At 38.9% G+C, this 10,000-nt stretch overlaps 3 protein-coding genes across 3 annotated transcripts in view; 1 reads left to right on the forward strand and 2 right to left on the reverse strand.

Annotated features, from left to right (window-relative positions):
* The window catches only part of LOC137993521 (uncharacterized), a 520,905-nt gene that overhangs the window by 510,206 nt on the left and 699 nt on the right, over window positions 1-10,000 (forward strand). The window contains exons 13-16 of the mRNA XM_068839470.1: window positions 1,153-1,803; window positions 2,346-2,432; window positions 3,836-3,916; window positions 4,741-10,000. The exon at window positions 4,741-10,000 is cut by the window's right edge and continues 699 nt beyond it. Of these exons, the coding sequence (XP_068695571.1) occupies window positions 1,153-1,803; window positions 2,346-2,432; window positions 3,836-3,916; window positions 4,741-7,634 (3,713 nt within the window). The 3' untranslated portion in view covers window positions 7,635-10,000. The remainder of the gene's footprint in view (window positions 1-1,152; window positions 1,804-2,345; window positions 2,433-3,835; window positions 3,917-4,740) is intronic.
* LOC137995496 (DNA ligase 1-like) overlaps window positions 1-10,000 on the reverse strand; it is a 461,965-nt gene that overhangs the window by 89,628 nt on the left and 362,337 nt on the right. The window lies entirely within an intron of this gene.
* LOC137995027 (uncharacterized) overlaps window positions 1-10,000 on the reverse strand; it is a 224,232-nt gene that overhangs the window by 65,923 nt on the left and 148,309 nt on the right. The window lies entirely within an intron of this gene.

The following is a 10,000-nucleotide window of genomic DNA, read 5'->3' on the forward strand; positions in this document are numbered from 1 at the left end:
ATAGTCTATTAATCATGAAATATTGAGTCAGAAGTTTCAACACTATGGTATTTGCAACACTGCTTTGACGTGGAATCCTAAAAATTAATGTTATCTCAAGGACTGGTTCCAATTTGTTCGGATTACAGTGTAGGTCCTGTTGATCTTATTTTAGAAACATTTTACGTTGTGTAGCATTCCACAAGGTTCAATCCTTGGAGCTATTTTGTTTATTTTGTTTGTTAAAAATCTTCCTAATGTCTCTCGTCTGACTAAAACTCTATTTTTTTTTCTCCTGAAGATCACAACTACCTTATTTCCATTGTTAACCAGGTGCTTGAAAAAATTGTTTCTTGGCTTAATTAAAGTAAATAAGTTATCCTTGAATTTCAGGAAAACAAACTTCGTGATTTTAGTGTTCCTCTAGTTCTGGATAATACTGTAATCAAGCAAGTTGTGGAGACTAAAATTTTAACTCTTGGGTGTCATCAGCGACCGGCACCTTTCTTGAAAATCACATATTAAGACCGTGTCAAAAAAGATTTTGAAGTCTGTAGGAATTATTGCCAAAGCTCGCTTTTATCTATAATTGAAAATGTTACTGGTCTTACATTACTCTCTAGTATATCCTTACTTACATTGTAACATGTTGCAATGTTGCCTGATCCTTCAGCTACTGCTTCAACCTAAATTGTATTTACCTTCTGCAGAAGTGCATTGTAGCGTTCGCAGTCTCTTTTCAACTAGTCATCAGGTCCACCAGTACAAACTGGATTTTCCTCTCAGTACAGGTCAAATCTTTGTTCAACGAATATGAAGCAGTTCAGCATCCTTAATCTGGAGATCATTGCCTGTTTCACTAATTACATGTAGCTTACCATCTATTGTTTTTAAAAGAAAACGGAAGGATTACCTTGCTAAAAGCCTATTTACAGGTACCATTTAGATTTTGCACAGTATTTGCTCACTCTGTACTTAACCATATACTGTTTATTATTTAATTATCCAAGGAAGTCTATTTCATATAAGCTCCAAGCTTCACTTGGCTTGCTTGTTACACCAGTCTTTATTTAATAATTATTAACAACTTTTGATCAGTGCTGTGTTATTTATCTTTCACATATCTGGCTAAATGAATGATACCCTAAAGATCTTCTCTGACACTTGTTTCAGGTGCTGTTTTGGCAGTTATTCCTAGTGATGGACAAACCAAGTACACACTGCTATGTTGCGTTCTGGTCAGGCTGGGTTCGCAAGTGTTGAGGGATACGTTTGACAGAATAATTCGTCCACAAGACCTTTGCGGTGCCTTGAAACGTGAGCCAGTGCACTCAAAGCTTCGGTCTCTTAAAAAAGAAGGAATCCTCAATCCAGTGCAGTGGAGTAAATTGTATCCAGTTAAATCCTCTTCAGTATCATCCACAGGCTTTGACAATTCACTCTTGATTGTGCTTCTGAGGACAATCTGTAACCTGAGTCCTCCATCCACTGGCTGGGATCTACTTCCCCATTCCCTTGACACCAGCTGTGAGTCTGACATTGTACGTTTGAAGTATTTTGTGGATGCAGTATTGGCCCGTGCAGAAGAGGCCTCTGTTAGTGATGCATTTTTTTGCAAATACAAAGATCAGATCCAGAAAACTCTGGTACGATTGGGTGGAGCTAAATATGAAGATGCCATTTGTGAAATAGAGAAACAAGAAATGGATCCACTAGATGAGGAACATTTCCAAGAACTTCTGAAACAGTGGAAAGAGGGTGACAACAGAATTACAGACAAACTAAATGAGTGGGAGTGTAAAATGAAGACTTCTAGAGATGCAGGTGGGTTTTGGGAGTAAAAACTTAGTAGGCTGATGGTGCAACAGCATTTTGAACGATTTGTGTCTTCTGTTGAAAAAGAAATAAACTACTAAAAGCAATAATTTTGGGGAAGAGAGTGCATGAGTAGCCAATAAATAAACACTGATAAGATCAGTCAACGAGGCAGCCAGGAGGGTGGAAGAACACTGATAAACATTTTCCCAAAATGCCAATGAATCCTTTTAAAACACAATGAATTACAACGCAATGTGTTTCAATCATGCATAGTGGTTTCAAAACTTCACAAGATCCAGGGGCATGTGTCTATTAATAATTACTGCTGACCATCAAGGATGGACAACTGCTCCTTGTTGTTAAGTCTAATTTGACTGCTTTACAATAAACAGGGCTTCTGATAGGGTGTGAAGAAATTGGGAAATTATGCACCACTTTTAAGTCTAATTATGCACCAATTATGCGGGAAATTATGCGATTTCATTAATATTTTCGAATATTAAAAGATTTCTCTTTAACAACAGACCGTGTTGATTATTTTACAATAGATTGTGGGCAGCCAGAAGCAAGCTGTGCTGATGTTGTTTCAGCAGCAGCAGCTACAGGAAGCAGCACACACACTCATCATGAACAAGGTAACTACTTCATACAGATCACTGAAAGATTTCTTGAAATTACTTAAGTGGAAAGTGGATTTTGTGTGATAAAACTATAATCAAGAGGGGATTAGTGTCCACAATAATCAAACTGGAGTTGACCAGATGCAGCTGAAGAATCTGTTTTGGTCAAATCTTATCCAGATATAGCCTGTAATTATTGTTACAGTTGCGTTACTATTTTTGCGTGACATCATTTGAATTCTTTGGGTTTTTGTGTGCGGTTAAAGGGGGTGTTGTGGTTCAGTTTTTCGCACGCCCTTTTTATTAGTCGTTGTCGGCACGTGGAATTGTGTGTGAGTGATCCTTTTGTTTGGTTTATCTTTATGTTAGTTTCATGAGACTCAAAGGATTGCTGCTGATTACTGTGAATCGCCAACTGTGTGTGCTGTAGGTAATGGGTGCCAGAAATGTCTAGCAGCAGAGGGCTTCTAGAGGGAAAAGGCTCTCATGGCTGGGAACCCCGGAAATTTAGCAAAATGCATTTAATATTTTTGCCAATAATGACTCTTTTTTTATTCCCCAAAAAAATTTCAACAACATAGCGGCGAAAAAAAGTGAATAACAAACGCAACAGTGTATGTGTCGCATTTGACTGGCTCTGTGGAAGGAAATACTTTCAAGGTTTTAAGTCTGCAAATATCACTTTTCCCTTGTCTTGATCAATACACTATTGCAATGAATTTATTAAGCAAGAGCATGCTGCACAAGAAGGCTATAAAATACAATGCGTGTTATGAAAAAGTAAATTTTATCTTCACTCATCTTTAGTATTATTATTATCATATATCCATATTTGACTTATTAAAATTATTTGTGTTCTTGGGAAACGCCTACCTCTTAATGCTCTATAAGGTTTTTGCGCATGGCCTACATTTGCGACATACTATCTTGGGATGTTTTTTGTGCTGTTTAAGTTTGGTATTTACTATTTTTCTCTGATAAACAATACTGAAAACGTTGTACTATTGATATGAAATGATTTTCTCTTCCACTTTCAATATACCAACTTACCCACTGTTTCAGTTTATAAATACAGGTATTCTTGTCAAAGTCCTAGTTATTTCTGCTATTTTGATACAGATCCACTGACTTGGTTTGCTTTTTTCTGATGTGTGTTGTCTTTGATTTTTCAGCACTTGTACTATGTTTTCGAATACAACTGTACATCGCTAAGTTATAGTTTATTGTAGGTGATCAATTTCTTAATTTAGCTTAGTTCCATTCTCTTTTTAGTCAGTTGTGTCATAAAGGGTTCTTCGGCTTTCTGTCTAGTTTCTAAATGTTAATATAATTATTTGTCTTGGACAGTGCCAATAAAATTCTTGCTGTTTCTTTTGTCATTAACGTGACAGCGGACTGTGTTGGCTATTTTACAATAGATCCTGTGCATCCAGAAGCAAGCTGTGCTGATGTTCTCTCAGAAGCTGCAGGAAGCAGAACACACAGTCAGCAAGATCAAGGTAATAAATTCAAATCACTGAAAGGAAATGTCAGGCTACAACACAAGGCATGCAAGCTCCTTTCGTCTTCCCCCCTTTTCGTTTCGCTCTCTATTGATAAGACTGGCTCTGCATCTCCGGCATCCTTCAGAAAGTAACTTAAAAATTCTATTCCAGATATTAAGTATTAATTTTACCACAGATACAGTACAAACTTGGTATTTTGTATCTTTGTTAACTTAATGTCCATCTGAGGTTTGATGTGAGTGAACCTATGCTTACAACTCTTAATGGTTTTTATTAAAATAAAATAAAATAAAATAAAATAAAGTAAGTAAGGTCTGGACGTTGCTTGAGTGGATAGCGGAAAACTAAAACTAAAAAACTAAAACTATTAAAGCATAAATTTTCATTCAGGGGATGTGTGTTATTCCACATTAATATTACAAATTACAGTCAATGATAGGGAGAATATTATATGATAAGGACTGCTTGAGAGAATTGTGTCTTTTTTGGAGTGGATACTTGACCTGTTGTTACAACTTTTTTTCTGAAGAAATGATATCTTGAGTTGAAAAGTAAGGAAGTATTTCATGTAGGTTTTGGAACCCGGATGCATGACAGGCGCAAAGATCAGTCTCAAACTTATGACGTTCACTTTGCAATGGGAAAAAGTAATTTGCATAACTATCAAACTACATTTTTTGTTAGTGTTATTTGTTTTTCAAATATTGCTGAATACGGGACCTTCCGTGGTGTCAAAATTAAGAACACAATAAGGTTGAGATTGGAGTGAAAAAACACTACAGGCAACACCTTTTTATAATTATTTTTGTCTCTTGCAGATTTACCATATTCTGCCAATATTATAGAAAGGGTCCGTCAGCTCTACAGTACTCGTGAAAAAAGTATTTTTCCTGTTCCATGGCTTGATGACTTCTGCTTTCACATCGATGACGTTTTTACCAAGCTAAAGATTTTGGGTAAAGAAAAGACAAGGGGAACATTGACTGATGAAATCACCAACATGACAGCTATCTTTAGAGGACACAAGGATTGTGCAAAGCCACGGACTGTTTTAATTGAAGGAGACCCAGGCATGGGAAAGACGACTTATTGTCAGAAACTGGCATATGATTGGGCAATGAAACGAGAAGAGTGGGACAAGTCTTTTCCCGAGATTGACGTTCTCTTGCTTTTAAGGTGTCGTGATATCAAAACTGATATTTGGGAGGCCATTGATGACCAAATCCTTCCTCCTGATATTGACAAAGAAGACAAGGAATGGTTCTTCAAGTTCATTCGAGAAAATCAATCCAAGGTTCTGTTAGTGCTTGATGGACTTGATGAAGTGGATTCCAGTAAAGTTGACATCTGTAATGACCTTCTGGAAAGTAAAGTCCTTCCCAATTGCCACATTGTTATCACATCACGCCATGAAGCTGGTAAGAGGGTAAGGCGGTACTGTGACACCCTGTGGGAGATTATCGGATTTACTTTTGAAGACGCAAAGAGCTACATTCTTAAGTACTTTAAAGGCATGGAACACTTGGCAAAAGAGCTAATCAAACAGCTTGATTTTGACATGTTTGCAAATAGAGGTATGATAGAGTTGACACGGAATCCTCTTAATACAGCTTTACTTTGCATCCTTATTGAAGATTTCAACGGTGTACTTCCACCGGAAAGGACACAGTTGTACACAGAAATTGTGGGATGTGTTTTGTTAAGATATGAAAAGAGAAATCAATCATCGAGTGGCAGTGATGCTGACCTACTGGAAATTTACAAGGATGACCTGGTGCAGTTAGGATGCATGGCGTTGCAGTCTTTACGTAAAGGAGAGTTGTTTTTCGACGAGAATGAATTCAAAGGCATTTCCAGTAATTTGATCAAGTTTGGGTTTCTGTCGATCCAGTCCGGTGGCAGCAAGAGAAAACCTTCCTTGCGTTTTGGCTTTCTTCACAAGACCTTTCAAGAGTTTTTTGCTGGCTTTTATCTTGCTTATCAGATCCTTGATGGACACACAGATTGTAAATCAGTAGTGACCGATGTAAGGTACGTGCATGAACTGAAACAAGTGTTTTTATTCATGAGTGGTATTTTGTCCGCAAGATCTGAAGAGATGACAGTTTCGTTGGTAAAAAGCATAGCAGAGCTTGCAAGTTCGTCCATTATGGGAATGGAGAATTACAAAAAAGAAATTTTAGAGTTAGCATTTGATTGTATATTGGAATGCAAATGTCATCGAGAGAACCTTCAGTCTAAGTTACTTCAGACCTTTGGACAGAACTTCCTTATTAAAGATCTCGCCGTGAATTTTGGATTCGATCATGTGAAACTTTTTTGTGAAATTCTCAAAGTCAACACATGCTTGACTACTTTGAATCTGGTAGGGAACAAAATTGGTACCGCTGGCGCTGAATTCCTTTCTGAGGCTCTCAAAGTCAACACATGCTTGACTACTTTGAATCTGGGATGGAACAAAATTGGTACCGCTGGCGCTGAATTCCTTTCTGAGGCTCTCAAAGTCAACACATGCTTGACTACTTTGAATCTGATACGGAACAAAATTGGTACCGCTGGCGCTGAATTCCTTTCTGAGGCTCTCAAAGTCAACACATGCTTGACTACTTTGAATCTGGAACGGAACGAAATTGGTACCGCTGGCGCTGAATTCCTTTCTGAGGCTCTCAAAGTCAACACATGCTTGACTACTTTGAATCTGGGAGGGAACGAAATTGGTACCGCTGGCGCTGAATTCCTTTCTGAGGCTCTCAAAGTCAACACATGCTTGACTACTTTGAATCTGGAACGGAACGAAATTGGTACCGCTGGCGCTGAATGCCTTTCTGAGGCTCTGAAAGTCAACACATGCTTGACTACTTTGGATTTGTTTGAAAACGAAATCGATGCCGCTGGCGCTGAATTCCTTTCTGAGGCTCTCAAAGTCAACACATGCTTGACTACTTTGGATTTGAGATACAACGAAATTGGTGTCGCTGGCGCTGAATCCCTTTCTGAGGCTCTCAAAATCAACACATGCTTGACTACTTTGAATCTGGGATGGAACGAAATTGGTAACGCTGGCGCTGAATTCCTTTCTGAGGCTCTCAAAGTCAACACATGCTTGACTACTTTGCATTTGATAAAAAACGAGATTGGTTCCGCTGGCGCTGAATTCCTTTCTGAGGCTCTGAAAGTCAACACATGCTTGACTACTTTGGATTTAACTTGGAACAAAATCGATGCCGCTGGCGCTGAATGTCTTTCTGAGGCTCTGAAAGTCAACACATGCTTGACTACTTTGGATTTGTTTGGAAACGAAATCGATGCCGCTGGCGCTGAATGCCTTTCTGAGGCTCTCAAAGTCAACACATGCTTGACTACTTTGAATCTGGGAGATAACAAAATTGGTACCGCTGGCGCTGAATTCCTTTCTGAGGCTCTCAAAATCAACACATGCTTGACTACTTTGAATCTGGGATGGAACGAAATTGGTAACGCTGGCGCTGAATTCCTTTCTGAGGCTCTCAAAGTCAACACATGCTTGACTACTTTGCATTTGAGAAAAAACGAGATTGGTTCCGCTGGCGCTGAATGTCTTTCTGAGGCTCTGAAAGTCAACACATGCTTGACTACTTTGGATTTGTTTGGAAACGAAATCGATGCCGCTGGCGCTGAATGCCTTTCTGAGGCTCTCAAAGTCAACACATGCTTGAATTTGTCGTGGGACTAAATCAATGCTGCTGGCGCTGAATCCCTTTCTTAGGCTCTCGAAGTCAACACATGCTTGACTACTTTGCATTTGAGTTGGGGGTGATTTCGATTGACCGTATTCCAGGAGAAGAATACATGGAATAAAAGGTAAAAATCCTTCGTTTTTGCGGAGAGTCTTATTAAAATAGACCATATTTGTATTCTCAGTATTGGACTCGAACTAGCATGCAATAAGCTCATGCGGGAAAATCTTTTCAAATGCTAATACTTTTTATTCTTATAGAGCTGGAATTTTTTCCCTACAGCGTGCGCTCTCATTGGTTACTTCGAGATCACATGACTGCTAACAATAAAACTGTTTCCTGCTAAAAGGCAGGCAACATTGCAAAATCTATGACGTGCGAGGGTAACTGTGCACTGTGACCCACAAATGTTGACCAACGACCGCCGTTGCTGTTGCCGTTGCACGTTTTTTTTCACTCGATGATTTAATTTTTTTCCCTCGAATCTCGATGTTTCCTCGGCTGCGCCTTGGGGAAACATTGAGATTCTCGGGAAACGAAATTAACTCTTTCCCTCGGGACCAGTCATTAAGTGTTTAATAAATTTCCCCGCATTAGCCTCCATTGCAAGCTAGTTCCAGTGCAATACTGAGAATACAAATATGTTTCTATTGTAAAACATCTGCTCAAATGCTACTTTAAACATGTGTATATTATCCTTGTTGCTTCAAAACGCCAGACATACCATTTTAAAACATCACTCCACGTATTCTTATTCCGGAATAGGGTCAATCGAACGCACTCTTGGGTTTAAATCAATTATTCTCCCAGAGTCGGGTGATAAATTCCTTTCTAAGGCTCTGTCCAGCGTAACAAGCGCAGCGAGGGTATTAGGGGTGTCCGTCGTATCAAGAATATCAAGCGTATCAGGTGTATCCAGCGTTTCAGGGGTAACTCTAATACGCAGAACAACCAACAAACTTCAACCCGGGTCGGCCGTTTCAACCCACACCGGTAAAATAATTATGAACTCGAAGACCTCGCCGGCCTCCTAAATAAAAGACTAGAATTGTAACTTTGATAAAAAAGCCGAGTTACATTTTATCTGAAAATATGGTAACATCACGAAATTTATCCGTGCAGTGTTGTAAATATGTTTATATTGTAGGTATCTGTTCTTGTGGATCATCATAGAACTTTTCTCTAGCTTTTTCAATGTTCGTTTTGAAGGCATGGGCTTCTACTCATTTAATTCAACTCGTCAATCAAGCAATCAGAACCGGTTATTCCTGAAACACACTAACACTAACCAAAATGGAATACTGGTGTTCAACTCATGAATTCCTAGCTATCTCGTCAAAAATGATGCCTTCTCTTCAGGCTTTCAAAAAGTGAATCAAGTCCTCTATTTATTTAAAGATTCGCCCTAAGATGAGGTTTACCTCGATAGCATTTTCTATAAGAAATTTCTTTGATGTAAGAGCAGTAATTCAATCAGTATTTGATTACCCTTAAACTGTAGGAAGTCGTTCTTTTCCTTAAAGTTAAATAAATTATATTTTTTCACTGTTGAACGTTGTAAAGAGTCTGGCCTATTCACCCGATCAACCAACCTCACAGCTATTTTTGATTTCCAAAACTCTGCGTCAAATTTTATTACCACCATTTGCGTTCATCCTTGAAGTGTGACTAATTTTGCATGTAGTTTTACCTTTTAAACGTTAACGGTTTAGTCTCATACCTGTCACGTTTGACCAATGAAACGTTTGCGGACTCAGGTCATTAAATTGACAACGTTTTTGGCCCCAAACTATCATGTTTCGTTGACGTGCTGTGCATGTTTTCAAGTCTTACGTCGATTGTAGGCAGGTTCACGCGCGAAGCAACTATGGAGTCGGAAATGCAAGTGCAAGTCTAAAAATCGGTAATACCAGAAGAGTTTTTCTCATGACTCCGCCAAAAACTGTTGACGAGTTGAACAAGGCCATGCATAACGAGTAGTATTTTTAAGATGCATTTTTCAACTTTCGGGATACTGGATGAAAATGACGTAGGAGAGTATCATGAGAGTATAGAGTGCTTACCATTTAGCCAAATAATCCGGGTGGAATGATCGTAGCATAACGGTAAGCGATTTTCCGAATTTATTAACCAACCGGATGAGAATGGCGCTTAACATTTACCACCTGGCATTCCATCGCGCATATTTACTCGATGTTGTGAGGAAGGGCCTGGAAATGGAACGATTCTCGCGAATGATATGGGAAGTTCCCGATTTGCATTCCGAACGGAAAATGTGGACTATCTCTGGAGCTTTCCCACAATTTCCGAAGAGATTGATTTCCCAGAAAATAGCCTGTCCATTCGACGTCAAACAGAAATT

Source organism: Montipora foliosa, chromosome 1, assembly GCF_036669935.1.
Source record: "Montipora foliosa isolate CH-2021 chromosome 1, ASM3666993v2, whole genome shotgun sequence".
Taxonomy (NCBI): Eukaryota; Metazoa; Cnidaria; class Anthozoa; order Scleractinia; family Acroporidae; genus Montipora; species Montipora foliosa.